General features: G+C 46.2%; 1 protein-coding gene across 1 annotated transcript in view; it reads right to left on the reverse strand.

Moving 5' to 3' along the window:
* Nucleotides 1-22,778, reverse strand: part of LOC123763703 (Structural maintenance of chromosomes 6) — a 129,701-nt gene that overhangs the window by 52,560 nt on the left and 54,363 nt on the right. Inside the window, exons 12-15 of the mRNA XM_045750994.2 lie at nt 14,709-14,846; nt 10,043-10,227; nt 4,313-4,488; nt 1,731-1,865 (exon numbers count right to left, since the gene is read on the reverse strand). Of these exons, the coding sequence (XP_045606950.1) occupies nt 1,731-1,865; nt 4,313-4,488; nt 10,043-10,227; nt 14,709-14,846 (634 nt within the window). The remainder of the gene's footprint in view (nt 1-1,730; nt 1,866-4,312; nt 4,489-10,042; nt 10,228-14,708; nt 14,847-22,778) is intronic.

The raw sequence follows: 22,778 nt of genomic DNA on the forward strand, positions 1-22,778 counted from the left end.
CAAAGAGAAACAAATGACATGCCATCACACCTCGCACCGCTCGTTTGCCCCCTCCCCCGGGAGTGGGAGAGGGTTTTCCAGACTGTCAGTTTGGAGGCTGAAAAACAAACAAAACCCGCCTACCTGGGAGGGAAAGGGTGCCAGGGAGACTCCGGGGCACTACCCAGAAAATGGCGTTTCATTACATTCAACGCTGGATTTTTGTAGGGGAGCCCCATTGGTTTCCCTGGAGCTAACTACCCAAAGAGAAATAAAAAAGCTCTTACCCGGAAGGCAGCTGCACTGCACAACCCATCACGAAGATGAGACAACTGGCTACAACTGCCGACCTCAGGCGATAAGACCATTGAGGGCCCCGGCACATTAACGAGATAATGGGCAGCCAGGACCTTGTTCGATCTCCTAAACCCTCGCACCCGAATATCTGCCCAAGACACATTGGCAAACACAGCAGCCAAAACTGTGAACTTTGGAACATCATGAGCGTGAGGACAGACTGCAGGGGATATCCGAGTATTTTAAGTGACAATAGCTCTGGGGTGTACTGACCTGGCTAGATTTTGTTAGTCATCTCCTGCAAAGCAGTAGATTCGGCCTGTTCCTTACCACCAATGCATCTGCATGCTCCCACATCAAGTCACAACCAAACAACAACAACAACCACATGTGCTACATGTATTTGCTACATGTATTGTCTTGACACGCCCACCCCCCCACCACCCTACCTTCCACGAGAGATGGCACATCTGCCGTCAAGCCAGCCTCTCGACGCCAGACATATGATCGTGATGGTCGTTATTTTGCCAGCTTCCAGTCTACAGCTCCAGAATTTTGTCTTGGCCACCACCAACACGCAGAAAGAACACCAGCAGGGTGAAGCCCATCTGGTAATTGAGGCCAGAGCAGGCATCCACCCAGTACAGCTTCATCCAACAAACTGACGGTCCGGATGCCGGCTCGGTGGGCCGGGACTCCTCTCCCTCTCCAAGGGGTGGGGGTGGTGGGGGTGGGGGGAGTTGCGTGAACAAGCTGTGTGCGGTGTGATGACGCATTGCTTGTTAGCTTGTTTCTCTTTGGGGGAGTTTCTAGCCTCTGTTTGGTCTTAGGTTGCAACATTTCTACCAGGAGGGGTCTATTGTGAAGCACCTACCTTTTTGGGTGCTCAACCCCGGTCAATGGCAGACATGAATACTTTTATTCATGTCTGTTTGAATAATGCTTGTTGGGTGGGATGTAGTGTTGCTTGTTGTTCTGTAATTATTCAATTGTGTTCCTTTTGGTCACGTGCAAAGTGGATTAGCAGCAGTCATGCAAACCTTGATTCAGTGTAAATTAGTGTAACATAACTTAGCTGATTAGAGAAATTGCAACTCTTTTCTGTATATCTTGAGACACTCCTAACAAACATCTACTCTTTCCTTAAAATCTTTATGTAATGATAATTAGGTTAGCAGTAAAAAATATAGGCCTACAGGAGAATTAAATATAAACTGTCAACCTATCATAATTTGAAGAAACAGTCGTGCTGCCTCTACTTCCTGAATGAGAGTGACTTTAGATTGTGAGTGATTGCTTGCTTGCTTGTTTTGCTTTGTACCTCAATGTAAGCTGATGCAGTGCCAACAGACATGTACTAAAACCCTAATCTGACTGATACTGGAACCTCCATACCTTAGAAAAGAAAGCTGTACCACACACACGTAAAATAAAAGAAATACATTATATAATACCTCACTTTTTGTTCCACAGACACTTGCAAATACTTAGTAGGTACTTGGCCTTTTCCCGTGTACACACGGTAGTTGGGGTCAGGGGTATAGTTGTCCAGATTCAATGTGAAGGCTGCCTTACAATTCAGAGGAACTCTGAAATAAAATTTGAGTTTTGTGTATAGCATATATTCAACCTTGAAATTCATTAAACAAATAATCTATTGGTAAAAGCAGACAGAGTTGAGCAGTAACGTACTGAACAGAGTTCTCTCGGCAAAAAAATATAGAACAAGATAAAATTACATAGCATTAATAAAAATTAAATGCCTCTGTGGCATCTCGGTAACTCCTCTATACCCAGGATCAGGAGCTTCATGCTACGCAGTATTGCACCAGGCACTGAGCAATCTTTCACTCCTACAGAGAAAGATTCACTCCCCGACCAAAGAGCCAGAGCTCAACCCCCGCGAGCACAATTAGGCGAGTACAGAAAAGGGTGGGAAGCTCAGTGAAGTATATTGCCCCTAGATTACCTGTTGTCAATCCAGAGTTTTTCTACTCCCCCAGCATGGCCTGTAGTCAGCTGTCCCTAAGAATTGCCTTGTCTGTGAGGCTGTTTGTCTTTGTAGCCTGAAGGCCAACATAACCATCATAGCCTGGCTCATCCAGTAACCCATGCAGAAACTGGGCCTGTTCTTGCATGAAAGTTTCCATTCTTGTACCAGCAACATTTCTTATACTGATTGTCAGATTAAGAAGCTGTTGTCCCCCGATGTAAAATAAATTATACACAGTACACACACTTCCTACCATATCTCTCACTCTTGTATGTTGAAATTTTATTGAGTAGATTTTAAACTCGGTCTTTTAGTATCTTCCACGTACATATTATTAGATCAACTCCGTCCAAGTTTTGTTCCAAAGAGCCCAGTTTGAGTGTCTGAAGTTAGTCCCAGTAGTTTAAATACTTCACTGATTCTATTCATGTATACGTCAGTCCAATCCAGGGTATTTACTCACTTTGACACTAATTCTTCATATCAGAGACCTTCTTGCAAACGATCCTTGACAATTTAAAAATTGACATGGCTCATTTAGAAAATCTCCATTTACTTGTTACCTAACTCCACTGACTGTCACTAAATTGTAACACTACTGTCAAACAGGTCTGGGGTAAAGAAAACACACACAAACAGGTCTGGGGTAAAGAAAACACACACAAACAGGTCTGGGGTAAAGAAAACACACACAAACAGGTCTGGGGAAGAGAATGCAAACAAACAGGTCTGGGATAGAGAATAAACAAACATTATTTCCAGCCTCACTTGCATAGAGGGTGAGGAAAAGTAGCTGCTTAAAAGCTGCTTTTATTTATTTATAAGCAAGGCCCATTTGATAGTTCCCCTATGCATTCTCCCCATGGTGATAATGGCACTGGATACATGTGAAATATAACAACATTTATCAGAAACTAAACTGAGAAAGCAGCAACTTGTAAAATTACAATGTGACACTTCCATCTGGTTACCTACTGATGAATACCCTACAGCAATTAAAACATTTTCCCCACCTTCAGTCAACAGTAGCTGAACAAAGCAAATTATCTTATACGGTATGAGCTCAGTTATCTGAAACCCGCTGAACCGAATACAGCACAGCACAGTATTTGGATTATCTGGCCAAAATCCTGTCCAGATAATTTTCTGGCAAAACTTCACCATATACATACAGAAATCCGGATAACGGGAGATTAAGTTGTGTAACTTTTCACGAACTACACATTTCAAGATCTACAGTACCAAATATGATGATGAACTACAACAAGGTACAGTAATATGAACAAATCCCCAAGGGCCGTGATGAGAGTTCGAACCGACTTCCGAGAGGATTCCAGACGCACCTTAATCGACTGTGCCACGTCACGGTAAAAGAATTGCAACCGGGAGTTCATCTGCCCTCACACGGATCCTGCAGTCTCTCCTAGACAAACCAGGGTTTTTACACAATTACCCCGTGCAAACGGGCTCTGTCAATAAGCTGTTCTATGTATCTATATGGGTTTGTGAATGTATCCATGTTCTATACGGGTTTGTATCTCGGAGAGATTGCAGGATCTGTGTGAGGGCAGATGAACTCCCGGTTGCAATTCTTTTACCGTGTCGTGGCACAGTCGATTAAGGCGTTTCTGGGATCCTCTCGGACATAGGTTCGAACCCTCATCATGGCCCTTGTGGATTTGTTCATTTGATGCATCACGCTATTGTGATTTCTGTGTGTAATGAAACAATAAAATGAAGTTTCCATTTTAAATTATATTTTTGATTTATAGTGTGTGGAAATTCAAATTAAGTTGGTTGTGATACAAAAAATTGCAAATGCAGTCATTGTTGGACTTTCCCTCTAAGAATTCTGCTTATCTGGTGAGGGGTCTTTCCCATACAGGTCGGATAAGTGAACTTAGACAGTACCTGACCATTTACCATTCTCTTGATTTCACATTCCCACTAACATTTTCTTTACTCAAATGTTTCCTATTTTACCCAATTCTATGCATGTACTAGACTAACACATTATATAAATTAAGAACAGGATTTACTCACGTTGCTACATCTTTCAAAATAAGTCCAGCCTCCTGTACAGTAGGGATCAGTAAGATGGACTCAACTTGCATCTGATCAAGCAATGTATTTGCAACTACAATATTACTGGGGATGAGAACTGACCATAGAGAAGGATACATGTTCGACTGCACCTCAAACCTTCGCACATCATGTACCTAAAATGGAAAACCAGCGTTTAATGTAATGAAACACCTGCTTGATACTTGCTTGATGGGGTTCTGGGAGTTCTTCTACTCCCCAAGCCCGGCCCGAGGCCAGGCTCGACTTGTGAGAGTTTGGTCCACCAGGCTGTTGCTTGAAGCGGCCCACAGGGCCACATACCCACCACAGCCCGGCTGATCCGGAACTTCTCTTAGAAAACAGTCTAATTTTCTCTTGAAGATGTCCACGGTTGTTCCGGCAATATTTCTTATAGTTGCTGGGAGGACGTTGAACAACCGTGGACCTCTGATGTATATACAGTGCTCTCTGATTGTGCCTATGGCACCTCTGCTCTTCACTGGTTCTATTCTGCATTTTCTTCTATATCGTTTACTCCAGTACGTTGTTATTTTACTGTGTAGATTTGGGACCTGGCCCTCCAGGTCCCAAATCCACCATTTTCTGGGTAGAGCTCCAGAGGCTCCCTGGATCTATTAAACTGATATTAGCTAATATTAATATGGGGCTTCAGTCATATGGAGTTATCATGCCTACCGGGGACCACTAACCAGAACATGGTCCCCTCAGAGAGGCGAAGGGGAATTGGTACTGTATTGTAGTTAGAAAAAAACATTGTATTCAGTATAAAATGTATTTGTATGTTAATATTTTGGAGGGCGGGGAACGGATTAATTCAAATCCCTTTATTTCTTATGGGAAAAATCACTTCGACTAACGATATTATTATTATTATTATTTTCATTTATATATATATATTATATATATATATATATATATATATATATATATATATATATATATATATATATATATTATATATATATATATTATATATATATATATATTATATATATATATATATTATATATATATATATATTATATATATATATATATTATATATATATATATATTATATATATATATATATATATATATATATATATATATATATATATATATATATATATATATATATATATATATATATATATATATATATACTGTATATATATACCTAGTAGCCAGAACGCACTTTTCAGCCTACTATGCAAGGCTCGATTTGCCTAATAAGCCAAGTTTTCATGAATTAATTGTTTTTCGACTACCTAACCTACCTAACCTGTAGAGATAAGTTAGGTTAGGTTATTTCAGTAGCCTCATACATCAAAAGACTCACTGAATCTCAGGGAACTTCCATGGTAAGCTGATATGACTTAAATCCAGCATATGGGAGAAATAGGAGAGAGGGCACAGTAACAACATGCCCCTGATATGAACCGCACAGAGAGCTAAACCCCGAAAACTCGGCAAACAAATCACTTTAAACAACCAACCCCAAAGAGCCACGGATCGCAAAGACCCCTCGCGGTTCAGACAGACAACAGAGCGCAATCCAAATGGAGCCAGATCGTATAGCCCCAAGCAAGCTAAATCAGACGCAACGCAAGCCACACTGGATAAAACGCGTGAATACGCGAGGTGGCAGATTCAAGCCAAAAGGAATGCAATGAAAGCGGTAAGCCTACTGCCCCACAACGAAACCTAATCAGTCCCTGAATCCCAGATGAATAGGGATGTGCCAATACTCGTCCTGGAGGTATAGAGACACCATCCAAGAACCCGGCTCCAAAAGAAGCCAGACCTGGGACAGAAAGGTTATCTGAAAGGAGGAACAAGGAATCCAGGGGTTTAGACAGGACAAGTCCAGAATGAACCGAAGATCTGCAAAGTACCGTTTTGGCACTGGAAACAGGCGGGAAACCCACCAAAGGGACAGGGTTGATTTGACCACAATCAAACACACCCACTCCAAGATGACCAGATGTGAAGGGAGAAAAGCCTGCCCCGCCAGCCCTGAACACCCCAGAGAGGAAGGAGCGACCCAATACCACCGCAGGCCGGAAGACACGACCGGAAACGCCCACAAATCGTGTGACCAAGTGCAGTCAAATAGACCCAGATGCACCCCCCCCCCCAATGCCCTGTCAACGGGGCGACCCCCTCAGTGAGCCCAACTTGCGTGCATGGCGAATTCCGTGCTGACCAGATGAAGACGGTTCTGGACACAGAAGACGGTTCAAACACCGGCTCAGAAACTGGCACCAAAAAAAGGTCCACCCTTGACCAGCAGATGCCAGCGCCCTGGAATGACCCTTCTGGGAAGTACACGAAAGCACACCCCAGACAACCAACATATATGAAAGAGGGAAGCAACTAGCAGAAGCTGCTTGGAGAAACCGAGACAACGGAATTCACAAATAATAGCAGACAAAACAGAGACAAGAACCAAAGAACCAGGGCTCAAGTGGAATCCACAGAGAACGAGAACAGCCTGCCGACAGGCAAGGTGAGAGGCATAAAACAAGGACAATGCCTCCCAGAGGATAGGTGCAAACAGTTTAAGCAACGCCACCGACACCCTGGACGCTGAAGTCAATGCGGCAGATGATGACCCGGCAGCCAACTCCTCTATATCCTCAACAAGCCAGTCCAAGGACAGCTCGAGATGGGAAAAAGAAGCTTAGGACTGAAGCCAAATACCCGTGAGCACGAAGATCTTTCACAGCCAAAGCAGCTGAAAGGGAAGGAACCTGGACATGCAACTGGAGCACACCAACCTCACGAAGAAGCACAGGGGCATACAAGCATACATTAAGATGCTCAAACGTGCCCCCTAAGTACATTTACAACACCATAGTGAGCACCCAGCACTCAAGCATGCTGGAACAACAGAACGTATGTCACGCCCCCAACGAAAAGAAAGGGCAGTCTGCAAGCCAGGAAGATGCCGGCACCTCGTAATGTATCCAATACGGAGAAGAAGACCCGAACACAAGAGACACAGGGTCAAGCACCGAGGTGGAAGCCGGGTCGAGCAGAAGGCACACACCTAGGGCCTCCCAAACGTCCACAGGGGAAATTAAAAAAGTTGAAAACCTCCAGAAGGACGCAGCCACGGAACCCAAGGGAACCAGGGGGAAGCCAACCCTATATCCTTTATCAAAGTCACACAAGGAAGGGGGGGGGGTACGAAAACCTCAAACCTTGCAACAGTAGACCCTATGCCGAAGGCACTGAAGTCCAGGCAGGGTCGAAAGAGGCCCAAGCACCTCAGGCCGCCTCCCCCCAGCCCCAGAGTCCACCCAAGTAGGATTTGGGGCAGAGTCATCCTCAATGCTCTTCACCGTTTAAGAAAAGGCAGAGTCCAAGGGAAATGCTTCCAAGATAGGGACCTGCTGGAAGGACCCAGGAGCCTCTGCAAGAGGAACCGTTTCAAATGCCTCTGTCCCCATCTCGAATGGGGCAACCCCCCCCCCCCCCCGAGCCTCATTCCCAGCTAAACCCTGCCCCGACTCCGAAACCCTTAGACGTTTTTGAGCCGGAAGCAGGGGAGGGGGGGGGGGGGGGAGGAGGAGGAGAACAGTGAACGACACCATTCACCATTCACAAGGGGAGAACGAAGGGGCGTGAATGCAACCAAGGTCGAAGTGACCAATGGTCCCCAAGTCCGGGTTTTTATAACCAATACAGGGCAGCCCCGGGGCATTCGAGTGGGCAACCAACTGTGCGCGTTGCAGCAGCCTAAACCTAGCATGCAACTGTTAGCAAGTGGTGGATTTTGACTCCAAGGGCCTTTTCTTCATCAATCTGATGTAATGTAAAGCTATTAACAGTATCGCTCACTTTGGACATCGATCACGTCCAATTTTTCTCTCGAGTCCTAGCCGTGGACAGGACTTGCGTCTACTACAAAAATATTTGTATAAAATTCATTTTTTATCAGATCGACCTCGGGATAGTTTCAAAATAAGTGCCTTTAGAATGTGCACAATTTGATACCAAAATGAAAGATGTAACATGAAAACGTGATGTCAGAACACTTGAAAGATTATAAATACTTTTTGGGTCCAAATTTTAAATTTAAAAATATTTGTTAAAATTCTATTTATTGTGCTATTATTATGAGACTAGTTTTAAAATGCACGCCTTTATATTGCGAACAATTTGATACCAAAACGAGCGCTGTAACATGAAAATTGATGTTATCAAACTGAACGAGTACACACATTTGGTTGTGGTGTGCAAATTGGTGCTCGTTCACGGGTAATTTTAGGCTTTGCTGCGGGGAGTCTTGCCAGGCTTTTGGACATTATATGCATACACATCTGCAAGGAATTTAATTGTGAACACAATGATACCAAAAGGAACGACGTAGCACGAGAACTAAGGTGAGAAAACTGAAACGAGTATACACATTTATGCGTCGCCGCACGCGTGCCCGCACCATTGGCTCCATGACGTCAAAGTCTGCGGTGCTCACACGGCGCGCGCGATAGTGTTAAAGAGCATTAAACCAGTTTTCTGACCATTTGTGGAGTTCATGTACATCTCTTTGTAAGGCTTCAATATCATCATCATTTCCCACTTTATTATAAATCTTTGAGTCATCTGCAAATTGGGTCATGTAATTTGTATGTTATGCTGTAGGAATTTGGAAAGTGAAAGTTCCCTGCACATTTCATTTGCACTTCTAGCTTCCACCAATGTTTTCGTGTTGTTTGTCCAACTTGTTTATTCCCCTCAGTATCTTGGCACTAGTCTTATTGCAAACCTCAATGCTTTTCTTATGTTTTGGTTTTTGTGCTTCAAGAAATGTATATTCCAGCATTGACACTTTCTAGTTCTTACTCGAATTATTTTTTGTCATTAAAAAAATGCAAGAATTTACTCATTTTGGAAGGTTATTTAAGTATATTAATTAGGAAGAACAGCAGCCCTTGGACCAAGCCCTGAGGGAACCTGCTTTCCATTTATCTCCAGCTTGACACACACACTGATTGTGGCTTTAGGCAGTCACTGCATTCAAATGATTTGCAACAAATTAGTAGATATGACATTCATTTATACAGATGATGAGTCACAATAACGTGGTTGAAGATATGATGACCAAACCACACACCGGAAAATGAAGAGATGACGACATTTTAGTCCGTCCTGAACTACAATCAACTTGATAATGGTCCAGGACGGATCAAAATGTTGTCGTCTCTTCGTCTTCTGGTGTGTAGTCTGGTCATCAAATTCCTTAATGAGCATGTTAATCTGTCCAATTACTCTTGGTTCCCTAAAATGGGAGAATTAAATATAAAAGGGGCTGTAATTTCTACACAGTTCACCCGACATCGATGCAAATACTGTACCCTAAAATTAAGTAGAAAGTCAACAATTGAACATCATATAAATTGTTTCGTTTAAATTTGAATATGCTGGAGTACAGAGCCAAAGCCACAAACATTATGTCATTGTCCAAATAAGTACAGTACTGATGAACTGTACTGTATTAAACTGTACTGTACTGTATCAGGAATGGAACACAGTTGAGAAAAATAAGCAATACAAAATATTTCAACAAATAAATCATGAGCTTGCAAGATACAAGAAGATTAATTGAATGAAACAAAATTAATAATCTTATACAATAAAAAATATAACTGACATATTGAACAACTTAATTTGAAAGAAAACAAGTGAATTCTTAACTCACCTTATCCCTAAACCTTGACACTATTATAGTTGGTTCAGGTTCTCTGCCAAACTTCATTTTTTTAATAATCGTTGTTAAGACTTTTTTATCATTGTAATTATCTACACAAAAGCTTTTGATCCTATTTCCTATGACAAACTCCGCTACGTGTCCCCACTGCTCATTGCCAAGTTTTATATAAGAACCTGCAAAATAGTATTAAATTACACATTTGTTATAAGTGAAACAATCTACTGATGGACAAAGAAAATAGAAATACAAAATTGTTAATTCATATTTTTCACAGAACTACACAAATAACCGATTTGAAGAAAACCAGCATTGAATGTAATGAAACGTCATTTTCTGGGTGAGCCCCCAAGAGCCTCCCTGGAGCTAATATGCAATACATTAGACCAGGGCATTAGTCAATGGAGTTCAGCCTACTGGGGACCATGAGCCAGAAACTGGCCCCCTTCAGAGACACACACAGAGCAATGACCCTGGAAAAACCTCCTGTGTTTGGGGTTTTACCCTATCTGCTATCGACCGGGGTTAGGAACCCAAAAAGGTTGGCATTACAAAACAGATCCCACACGGTAAGAAAATTGCAACCGAAAACCGATCAAAGGCAGAACTCCCTCAATTCCCAAAGAAACAAGCAAACGTCACACTCCACCACGGCATCGCTCGTCCATGCAACCTCCTGATCTGATCAGTAGGGGGCTGATCATCCTTCTCATCTCTCCAAAACCAAGGCTCGACTTGCCACTGAATATAAAACGTGAACCTTTACCACCGAGAGAGAAACATATGAAATGCCCGGCCAAACACTCAATGTACAGTACAACACCACCAGGAAAAGAGGGAATTGGGAAGGGAGGGGAGGGAGGGAGAGAGAGAGTCGGGAAGGGAGGGAGGGAGGGAGAGAGTCGGGAAGGGAGGGAGGGAGGGAGGGGAGGGAGGGAGAGAGAGAGTCGGGAAGGGAGGGAGGGAGGGAGAGAGTCGGGAAGGGAGGGAGGGAGGGAGGGGAGGGAGGGAGAGAGAGAGTCGGGAAGGGAGGGAGGGAGGGAGAGAGTCGGGAAGGGAGGGAGGGAGGGAGGGGAGGGAGGGAGAGAGAGAGTCGGGAAGGAAGGGAGGGAGGGAGGGAGTCGGGAAGGAAGGGAGGGAGGGAGGGGAGGGAGGGAGAGAGAGAGTCGGGAAGGAAGGGAGGGAGGGAGGGGAGGGAGGGAGAGAGAGAGTCGGGAAGGAAGGGAGGGAGGGAGGGGAGGGAGGGAGAGAGAGAGTCGGGAAGGAAGGGGAGGGAGGGAGGGAGGGAGGGAGAGAGTCGGGAAGGAAGGGAGGGAGGGAGGGAGGGAGGGAGAGAGTCGGGAAGGAAGGGAGGGAGGGAGGGAGAGAGTCGGGAAGGGAGGGAGGGAGGGAGGGAGGGAGAGAGTCGGGAAGGGAGGGAGGGAGGGAGGGAGAGAGTCGGGAAGGGAGGGAGGGAGGGAGGGAGGGAGAGAGTCGGGAAGGGAGGGAGGGAGGGAGGGAGGGAGAGAGTCGGGAAGGGAGGGAGGGAGGGAGTCGGGAAGGGAGGGAGGGAGGGAGGGAGTCGGGAAGGGAGGGAGGGAGGGAGAGTCGGGAAGGGAGGGAGGGAGGGAGGGAGGGAGGGAGAGAGTCGGGAAGGGAGGGAGGGAGGGAGAGAGTCGGGAAGGGAGGGAGGGAGAGAGTCGGGAAGGGAGGGAGAGAGTCGGGAAGGGAGGGAGGGAGAGAGTCGGGAAGGGAGGAAGGGAGAGTCGGGAAGGGAGGAAGGGAGAGAGTCGGGAAGGGAGGGAGGGAGGGAGGGAGAGAGTCGGGAAGGGAGGAAGGGAGGAAGGGAGGGAGGGAGAGAGTCGGGAAGGGAGGGAGGGAGAGAGTCGGGAAGGAAGGAAGGGAGGGAGGGAGCCGGGAAGGGAGGGAGGGAGGTAGTCGGGAAGGAAGGGAACTGCTAGCGGGCATCCCCACAGCCCCGGGGCAAAGCCGTCCTCCACACCTTCTGCCCTTAAAGAAACTGAAGAATCCAGAGGAAAGGCAGCAAAGAAAGGGCCGCTGGCAAGACCCAGAAGCCGCCCAAGTCTCGGCACCAACTAAACCCTGCCCCGACCCCCACAGACAGTCACGAGCCGTGAACAAGGAGGGAAAAGGGGCGAATAGCACCTAACCAAAACAGGGCGGCCCAGGGCATCAAGGTGGAGAAACCAACCTAGAGCATTACAGCAACCTAAACCAAGCTTGCAACATGGATGCCGCCTGTACTCTGAACAGTAAGGACATCAGAAGAGTACTGGAGAACAAGCAAAGAAAACATCTTGCAAGACTAAGGGTCAAGATGTCAGTGATCCAACTGGCAGCATGACGGAGGTAAAAGTGGCAACTATAACCCGGAGAAAAGGGCACACCAATCAACGAACCCACACAAGACAGGATGAAACCAGGAAGACACAGCCAGTGGTCCACCGAGCCCCAACAGGGTTTTCTAGGGCCTGTAGGCTGACTGCTACGAGAAGCTCGGGCATGGTGTTGCTAACTGTTTAACACCCAAAACGAACAAGGGGTAGATGACAACACTGAAAACCGCTGCGATGTGTACAATCTCAGGGGCCTAGCAAAGGACCACCAAACACTACCAGTGGAACTATAACCACACTAGGCAGACCCCCACCAGGCAAATGAAAATAAAAACAAAAGAAAAACCCCGCAAAAGTACACCGTCCCCAGAGGCAACAGGAACTGGTCGTCGCGTAGGTGGCAGGCTGCACAACACCTTGATGCCCTAACCAGCACAATACCAATCCCTACCCAAGGCCAAACAAGGGCCCCAAGGCCCAGCTGGCCCCAAGGGTGAGGCAAATGCCGAGCAGCAGGAACCCCTATGGGAATGGTTCCTGAACGCCCCAGGGAAGATAACCCTGACTCACAGGGTTATCTTAGGGAAGGAAGCCCCTAAATGCATGCAGCCCTGGTACTGATGAGGAACACCTGGCCACCATACAACACAAACACAGCAGTGAGCGCCACGGAGGCAAACACAGCCTAGGAAACCGAGGCCAGAGAAGCGTCTGTCCTGGTTGACATTAGCTTACAAACTGAAGTGCTATGCAGCTGGCGCAGTGAAATCCGGGGACCCCCCTTCCCTCTCAGGGAGGGGAGGGCTGCGCGGACAAGCGGCGCAGCAGTAGTGTTACGTTTACTTGTTTACTTGTTTCCATGGGATTGAAGGGAGTTACATCTCTCTGTTCGGTTTTTGTTGTTAGTTTCTTACCATGTGGGGATTGTTTTGTTATGCCTACCTTTTTGGGTGCCTAACCCCGGTCGATGGCAGATAAGGAAAATCCCCAACCACAGGGGTGTTTTCCAGGACCATTGCTCCCTGAAACCTCTCTGAAGGGGCCAGGTTCTGGCTCATGGTCCCTGGTAGGTCTGAACTCCATAGCTAATGTCCTGGTCTAATATAAAATACATTAGCCCAATAAGCTCCAGGGAGCTGTAGGGGCTCCCCTCAGAAAACATTATTTCTGCTTTGTTTCTGTAACTTTTTTTTTATGCTTATGTCTGTTTGGCAGAAGTTTATACATGTTCATACACTTTTTCACTCTGATAAGTCTTGTTTATCTCCCCAAAAATCTCAAAAACACTGGCACTCCCAATCCCTCAACCCTCCCACAACAACAATAGCTCATGTACAGTAATTTTTGTGTCTTGTTAGGTTGGGGTTTGGTTACATAAATGAACATTATCAAGAACTTCATTAATCTTGACAAACGCTTTCAAAGGATTCCTGATCACCCAGGTTGTGACTTAAATGCCAGGCTGCAAACAGCCGCATCAAACAGACTGGTGGACCAGACCATTAACCAGAAGGCCTGGCCAGAGATAGGGCTGCAAGGATTTTGACCCTTGGAATCATTGGCGTGTAATCAAGCAAAAACTCCAATAAGCTAAAATTCCTTCTGTAACTAAATTCTTTCATTCCTCTCCTAACCAATTTCATTACATTTCTAGGCATGCCTTGGTGGCTCCCCAATTCTAACCCCCCCCCCCCCCCACACACCCTTTCAAATTGTTCGTTGGAGTGTCTTTGTGTTCTGCTCCAGAACTGACTGCTTGGGTTAGTGGACAGCACGAGCCCCAGCACCACCTCCCTCCCTTAAATTAGGAGGGGTGGGGCAAACGAGTGCACGCTGTTTTGAGAAATAATTTGTTTACACTGTTGGAGTAGTTTATTCAGCAGGTTGAGAGACCTGAGATTGAGTCTGTTCTGGACACAGCAGTGGTTTGTGCTGGTTTGCCGACTTTCTAGGTGCCTTTTCTGATGAGATGGAGGAGTGTAGCCTTCTTCTTACACCTCTTGTGAGGGAACAACGCTCTCGCTCTGATCCTTGGTAAGCTGAACGGAACTCAGCGGCTGATGTGGTCTAGTAGTTGGGAGCTGTCTTGCAGAGATGGCTCAACCATTCTCAATTGTGGTTCAAGAAACCACAGGGAATCCCCCCAGAAAAAGATACCTTCATGCATTCATTTGAGCAGACAAGTTTCCTACAACATGTGCCTCTTAGATAATCATGCAATGCTCTACCATATATATTATATATTAGTATAACTTATATATTTTGTATAAATAAACATTATTATTATAATTATTTTAAAGAGAAAATAAAACATGACTTACCCAGGGGCCCAACTGGTTTTTTAGAAAATGCTCCTCGTTCATAGGCAATGTCAATTTCCTGAAGAAGCTGTGGTACCCAATGGCCAAATACAGTGGAATTGTTGCTTTTCAAGCTTCTCAGTTCTTGTTCCAGTGACTCTGAAATTAAAGCTTGTGATTACAATTTCAGTGAACATACTGATACAGTAAAAGGTTACTGATCTAGACTGTTTTTTTAGCATTCCGTATCTAGTAATACATGTTAACACTTTCTCTGAGGGATAACGTTATTGTCGTCCTAAAATCAATACACATAGTTCACGGGAGGACGACAATGTCATCCAAAATTTAAATATTTGTAAAAATTCCATTTAGTGTCCGATTATTATGGGATGTGCTTTAAAATATGCAGCAAAGTCTTGCGGCTCTCTCTATAACCTACGTGCCATCACTACACTGCTGCTTGAGTGGCCACCAATACAGCAGGTGGCATTGTGTGGGTGGACACTCACCCACCCTACCCTCAAATTGAAACGTGTGCCCATTTCGGTTGTTTTACCTCTGGTATTTTTTGTTACTGCCTATATAAACACAAAACACAAAAATGAATGATATAGTGTAACAAATAATGTCGGGAATGAATAACAACTGTAAACAATGACGAAGCCATTTTTTTCACATGATGTAATTTATCTTATTTTATTGGCAATATTGTTCTATTTGACCTTCTATGCATATATCCCTTTAGAGCATTATATTGCAAATAATTTTACACCAAAATGAACAACATAGCACAAAAATTGAGGTGAGAAAACTGCAAAGAGTATAAACACTGTAGTGTGGTTGTCAACGCACGGCCTACCTTGCGGTGCGCTGCTGGTGGCCCACTGGGGTGGGAAAGGTGTTGAAACAAAAACAAAACTCATACATTAGACGTTAAAGGGACGATGATTCATTTTTACATCATTAATATGTGGCTTTAGTGTTTTTGGTGTGAAAATTGGCATTATTCTTGTTTTTTTGATGATGAAATATCTGACGAGAAAAATCAAGTGTTGAATGTAACAAAATAACTCTTATTGGTCAGCCACTTAGAAGTTCTCCGATGCTACAACTTGGCAATGACCACGCTTTGCTGATCACACCATGACTCGGAAGATCCACGAGCCCTACCAGGGACCAGCATCAGAATCTGACCCATCAAAAAAGGCAAAGATCAGAGATCACAACAGAAAGAAGCAGAAAAATCAACTAGAAAGTTAAAACATTCCAAAATAAGCAACTGTTTTGAAAAATATGTAACCAAATAAAAATCATATAAACAATAATCACCACAGGAAAATTCCAGATGTAATATGCCCACCAGCCAAAAAATGGTGGCTCAGACAGATTAGGGTCTTAATGAACCAGTCACTACAATAGACAACCTGCCAACTCGCACAGGAAAGAAAGGAACAGGTCAGGGATGGGGAGTGTTTCTAGTGCCCCTCTAACTTCTTTCAAAAAGACACAGCCCAAAGAAACACATGACCAACTGGGACTAGGTACACTGACTGAATACTAGGCCACCAGAGCCCTGTTAACACTTTCGCGCTATCTGGACGCGCCGGCGCGTCCCGTTTCGTCTAACGCTAATGCATAGTGGACATAAAGTTGAGTCCTCTTTTAAAATATTTGTATAAAATTCAATTTTTATCCGATTTACTTTGGGTTTGTTTCAAACTGCGCGCTATGAGGCTCTCTTTCTCACCACTAGGCTGCATGGTACAATAAGTTCATGAAAGGTGTGGATAACTTCGATCAAATGGTATTTTGTCCCAAACGGGTTGCAGGTGGGTGACTTTAGCCGTTTATACTGGTAATGCTTCCCCCATATCATGTATTATATGCATATGTCTGTTTAGGGAATTTTATTCCGATCAATATACAACCAAAAATAACTGTGTGCAACAAGTATAAACTTGACAAACATAACAAAAGTAAAAACATTTCGTGTGTGTTTGACGCTCACTGATATGTTCCAGCGTTGTTTTATATTTGGCGCTATTCTAACTTACGCTTTGTTGATATTTTTTACCTATGGGCACATAGAACATTCTATTGCGAACACATTGACACAAAAATGAATGACGTACATAGAAAATTAATGTCATGAGAGTGAAATAAGTATAAACTTTCAAAGCGCCGTGCGTCGTCCCGTCACCGATACCGGGTAACAATTTCACCACTTCCCACACTCTTGCGGGCGGGCCGCATCATTATTCTACGCTTATATTCATATCACCGTGTTGGGAATTTCATTGCGAGTCCATTGATACCAAAATTAACGCTGTAGAATAAGTGTGGAGGTGATTACAATCCCAAGAGTAAAAACATTTTGTTGCTGATGGGCGCTCACGGCGAGTCATCTTCGTAGTTATTTATTTGGTGCTGGTATCCCTATACGTTTCGTGACTTTTTTTACTGATGTTCTTCTAGAGAATTTTATTGCGAACACGTTGGTACCAAAATGAAATACGTAGCATGAGAACTAAGGTCAGAAGAGTAAAAAGAGTATACACATTTTTGTTTTTACGCTTAAGCGATAAAAACGCAGCGCGCACATTCGGTTGGCTGAGTGACCTTTGCGGAGAGCGCGAAAGTGTTAAAAAGCCAAAACCTAGAGTTGAATGTAATGAAACACCTCATTCTGCATATGTCCCAGTGGCCCCTTGAAGCTATCTCACAGATTACTCCATGCAATTGGGTCACATCAGACGCGGGTGTTCTGTTTGGTCTACCGATGACCAGAAAAAACAAATTTGGCTTCCTCACAGAGGTGCAGAGAGCAAGTAACAATTCACCACCACACCAGGAAAGGATCCACAAAGCCAGTGAAGCATTACAGAGAACTGGAAGGATAACAAAGGCCAAAGCCACAAAAATGCAAAACAACTCCACAGACGATTCATACTGAAAAAGAGAAACATTCAAAATTAGTGCGAAACCCATAGTACCAAAAGCCACTATCAGGTGACCTGACTTCCACATGCTGCCACCTTCCTTATCAGTTCGGATGATGATGAACAGCACACCAATGAAATGACTAACCTGGTAGGGAGGGAGACAGGGAACCACTGGAGCTCATCCAGAAAGAGGCATTTTACTACATTCAACACTGGGTTTCTGGAGGGAACTCCCCTTAAGCTAACTATCCACAGTGAACAAAAGCAGGACTGACCAGGAAGGAGGAGAGGTGGCTTGCACTAGGATACCTTACCTTACCTTGAGGTTACCTTGAGGTGCTTCCGGGGCTTAGCGTCCCCGCGGCCTGGTCGTCGACCAGACCTCCTGGTTGCTGGACTGATCAACCAGGCTGTTGGACGCTGTAGGATGTAGAGAATCCAAGAAGGAAGACAGCACAAGGCAACACATGACCATTAAGAACAAGGACCTTAAGCAAATACCAGGCCGACAGAACCCTATTAGAATGTCAAAGCCCCAGAGCCCAAATACCAGCCCAGGACATTTATTAATTAATTTATTTATATTTATTTATATATATATACATACATAAGAAGGTCCATTGGGTTTATGAGTACATAGCATTGATGTTTTTACATTCTTGTAAAACCACTAACACGCATGGCATTTTGGGCAAGTTAGGACACATTGGAGAGGAGCTGCCACCAGACACAACAAGTACTGTAAAGCACCTCCATCTGGACCAACCAAGCATCAATCACCAACGGATCTCTGCAAAAACTAGCCAACTCATTCTTTGCTAGAAGAGAAGGGAAGGCTGCAAAAAGAACAAACTGTCTACTAGTTATAGAAAGATAGAGAGATATATACATATACTGTACATATATTCATTGAATATGACTGCATATTCTGTGTTGATTATTTTCTTGTTTAGGGCTTCTATCCATCTAACTAGTACTCTTGTATCTTGGTTAAATTAGAAGAGGATTTCTCCATAATGTCAGATTTGCTCAATGTTGACTAAAAGAAAAAACCCAGTGTTGAATGTAATGAAATACCATTTTCTGGGTGTGACTTGGAGACTCCCCGGAGCTATACAAGTTGATATGTTAATGTCAGACTTTGGCATCAGTCATGTGTATGGAGTTCTTTGGGCCTACCGGGGACCATGAGCCAGAACCTGGCCCCCCCCCCCCCCACCTCACAGAGGCACGAGGAGCAATGGCCTATAGAAGCCTCCGTGTGGTTGGAAGCATTCTATGTCTGCCATCGACCGGGTCAGGCACCCAGAAAGGTAGGCGCCCCAAAAACAAACCATTATTCTGGTGAAAATTGCTACAAAAAGTCAAACTAGTGGACACAACTCCCCCAAACAGAAACAATCACGACGTCACACGTCATGTGATGCTGCCTGCGCAGCTCTCCCTTTCCCGGGAGTGGGAAGGGAGAGCCCCAGACCCCCACGCCGGCAATCTACACCCCAGTTCTGAGGCTGGATATCAAAACATGCAAAAACCGCCGACCAAGAGGAGGGAGGGTTGCCGGGGAGCCTCCAGGTCTCACCCAGAAATTGGCGTTTCATTACATTCAACGCTGGTTTTCTGGTGGGAGCCCCTTCGGCTCCCCAGTGCTACCTACCAAAAGATGAAAACCAGGACTGTTACCCGCAAGACTTAAAACTTACTCGGGTAACAGAATTACCCAGGAGGCAGTCGCCGCTTACTCGTCAACGCAAAGTCGAGACAACTGCCTGCAACCGCCGACTCAAAGCGACAGACATGACTAGGCCCAAGAATGTTCACCAAGTAACGTGCAGCCAGAACCCAGTTCAACCACCATAAACCCCACACCCGAATGTCAACCCAAGACATGTTACCAAAAACAGCCACAAGTGCAGCAAACTTACAAACGTCATAGGCACGAGGATAGACTGCAAGCTGGCTAGACCAAATAACCCTGCGAAAGACCTGAGAGACCCAAACCCTGGAACAGGGAAGAAGGAAAACCAGATCAACCCAAAGAGCATCCCTGGCCACGGAGTCCGTGGTGCGCGAAAAACAACAGAGAGCCACAACCGGACACAACACATGATGCACCCCCGGCCTAACTAACAAAGCATCAACAACCCAAGGACACCTCCGGAAAGCAGCAGTGTCATTCTTCGCCAAAAAAGAAGAAGACGGCTGCAAATGAACAAACCTACCACCAGGACCAAACGAGCAGAAACCCCTGCGCCAGAGGAGAGTATGAAGCTCCCCGACCCGACCCCTAGGGGCCAATGCCAACAAGAAGAGAGCCTTAGGGAAACCAATAAAAGAGCCTTAGGGAAACCAATAAAAGAGCCTTAGGGAAACCAATAAAAGAGCCTTAGGGAAACACTCCTGAATCGAAGAGGTCACTACAAATCGAGGAGAAGAGAGACAAGAGAGCACCCTGTCCAGCGAACAGGATGGCTAAAGTGACGCACGAGCAGGTCGGAGGTGAAACAAAGGAGGTGACAGTATTCGGCACAAGATGACGGTCCTGGAACAACCAAGAAGAAAGGACAAGAAAACCTTAACAGACAGCAAAGTAACCTACGAAGCGAAAGAAAGAAAGAAATGGAAGGACCTCCAAGAGACCTCGTACTGCCGCCGAGACGAAGCCCGCAAGTGGGACACCATCAATGAAGCCACTGACCACCATAGAGATGATGATAGACCGAGTCAAAAATACCATATGCAAAGACTCGAGAAGATCGAACCAGCCACGTGACGTACTGAACCAATCTGCTGAAAGAGGTGGAGCCTGGGGAAAACCTCTGGGTTTGGACACTGTGTAAGCAGCGTCTAAAACCATGGCTGGGCTAGCCACCATGAGGCCAAGAGGACTACTCTCCCCTGGCGAGTCTCCAAGTGAGTCAGGACCTCGAGCAACAGCGAAACCAGGGGAAAGAGGTACAGGAACCCCCCACCTCGCCCAGTCCTGCCGAAAGGCAGTCAGGGAAGGGCGCCACATATATCGGAACGTGCCATAACCACGCCGACGCGAAGAGGTCTACCTCTGGGCACCCGAACGTCTGGCAGAGCCAACTGAACGAGTCTGTGTCAACGCTCCATTCCGTGGACAGAGGAATGAACCGGGACAGGCCATCCGTCAGAACGTTGGACACCCCCCGAATGTGAACCGCCAGGAGAGCCAAACCCCAAGAACTCAGCAGACGAGTCACCTGCGGCTGTGCACAGAGTGACCACTGCACCGACCAGACACAGACGGTTCTGAAGGCACCGCCGGCCCCGAAACTGGCACCTTTGGCCTACCCCGACGAGCGGAACCCCAAACCCTGGCACGACCCTGTCTGGAGGAACCCCCTTGGAACCCCCTGAGAACCAACAAGTCGGACATCAGACGACAGCTGGAAGATACAAGACATCTGCAGATACTTCTCAACCGCGGTCTGCAAACAGCAAGGGACATAAGGGCGAAGACAACCCAAGAGCCAGGGCCCAAGCTTATTCCAAGGAGGAAGTGAGCACAACCTGCAGACACGCTAGACGCACAGCAAAAAACCGCGACACAACATCCTGCAGGATCGGTGCAAACAGCTTCAGCGGCGCAGACAACGCACAAGCAGCCGAGACCAAAGCACTAGACCCGGGAACAGGCCCGAAGCGTCTCTACATCCTCTGCAAGCCAATCCGAAGACAGCTCCAGGAGGGAAAATAAATGTAAGACTGAAGCCAGCAAACCACGAGCGCGCAAGTCCTCAGCCACAAGTGCAGCTGACAGGGAGGGTACCTGCACATAAAGCTAAATCGCACCCACATTATGCAGAAGGGCAGGAGAGAACAAGCACGCATTAAGATGCTCGAAGTCGCCCCCCAGGTAAACCTGGAACACCGTCAACGCCTTATGACACTCAAGCGTGCACGTACGACAGAAAACACTTCAAGCATCCAACAACAGCACAGAGCAGTCCGCAAGCCAGGATGACTCTGGAACCTCCTAACAAACCCAGTATGGAAACGAAGACCCAAACCTAAAGGAAGACGGATCTATAATAGAGGCATATTCAGGGTTGCGCAGGAGGCAAGCCGCAATGGCCGCCCACGCGTCGGTAGGCGAGATGTGGGATGCCGAAAACTTCTGAAAAGATGGAACCGGGGAGGAGCTGAACCCAAATCCAACTCGTACGCAGAGGGGGGACAGGAAAACCCCTCTCCTTATAACAGAAAGCCCCGCTCGAGGGTTTGAAAGCCCAGGCAGGATCTAACGGGGTCCCACTGCCCTCCAGTCAGCTCCTCCCCAACCCCAAAGAGGTTGTCCAGTCCAACCAGTTCACATCAGGCCCCGGGGATGAGTCATCCTCCAAAGCCCCGGCCTCAAGAAAGAGTCGGGGCAGCTGGAAAGCAGCAAGAGAAGAGGCCCACAGGTCAGACCCCGGCTCTACAGCTGGAGGAAAAGACTCGAATGCCTCCGTCGCCACCCAGGAAGGGGCAACCCCCGAAACTACCAGAGTCTCAGAAACCTCTTAAACCCTGCCCCGACTCCGAACCCCTCAGACGCTTTGGAGCTGGAAGCAAAGGGAAGGGGGAAGGGGACAGAATGAACCACAACAGGGGAAGAATGAGGAGGGTGCGGACTGAACCAAGGCCGAAGCGACCTATAAGCAAGTCCGGGTTCCTATAAGCAAAACGTGGCAGCCTTGGGGCATCCGGGGATAGCAACCAACCTAGCATGCAACGCCTGAGCCGCCTGCACAAGAAGAATGTCATCAGTTGATTGGGTGAATTGAGTTACAAACAAGCAACAATGCTCGCAGGACCCTGAGTTGAAGGTGTCACCTACCCAACAGGCAGCATGACAGAGGCAAAAACAATGAGCGTCGCCCTGAGACAAGGGGACAAAGCAACCCTCAAACTCGTACAAGGCGAGAGGGGGCCCAGGGGTCGCATCCATCGAACCCCGTGCTCCCCCGCAGGGATTCCCAGGGCCCTTAGACTGGTATTGCTAAGAGTAAACACAGGCGAGGTACTGTGAACCGGAGCCAAAATCTACCAAACAAACTGCTAAAGCTGAACCCTCGGGACGTGTCCACTCACAGGAGCCATGCAGGGGGTACCACCAAACACAGGAGGGCAAAACCCT

This window comes from Procambarus clarkii, chromosome 52 (genome assembly GCF_040958095.1).
Source record: "Procambarus clarkii isolate CNS0578487 chromosome 52, FALCON_Pclarkii_2.0, whole genome shotgun sequence".
Classification (NCBI taxonomy): Eukaryota; Metazoa; Arthropoda; class Malacostraca; order Decapoda; family Cambaridae; genus Procambarus; species Procambarus clarkii.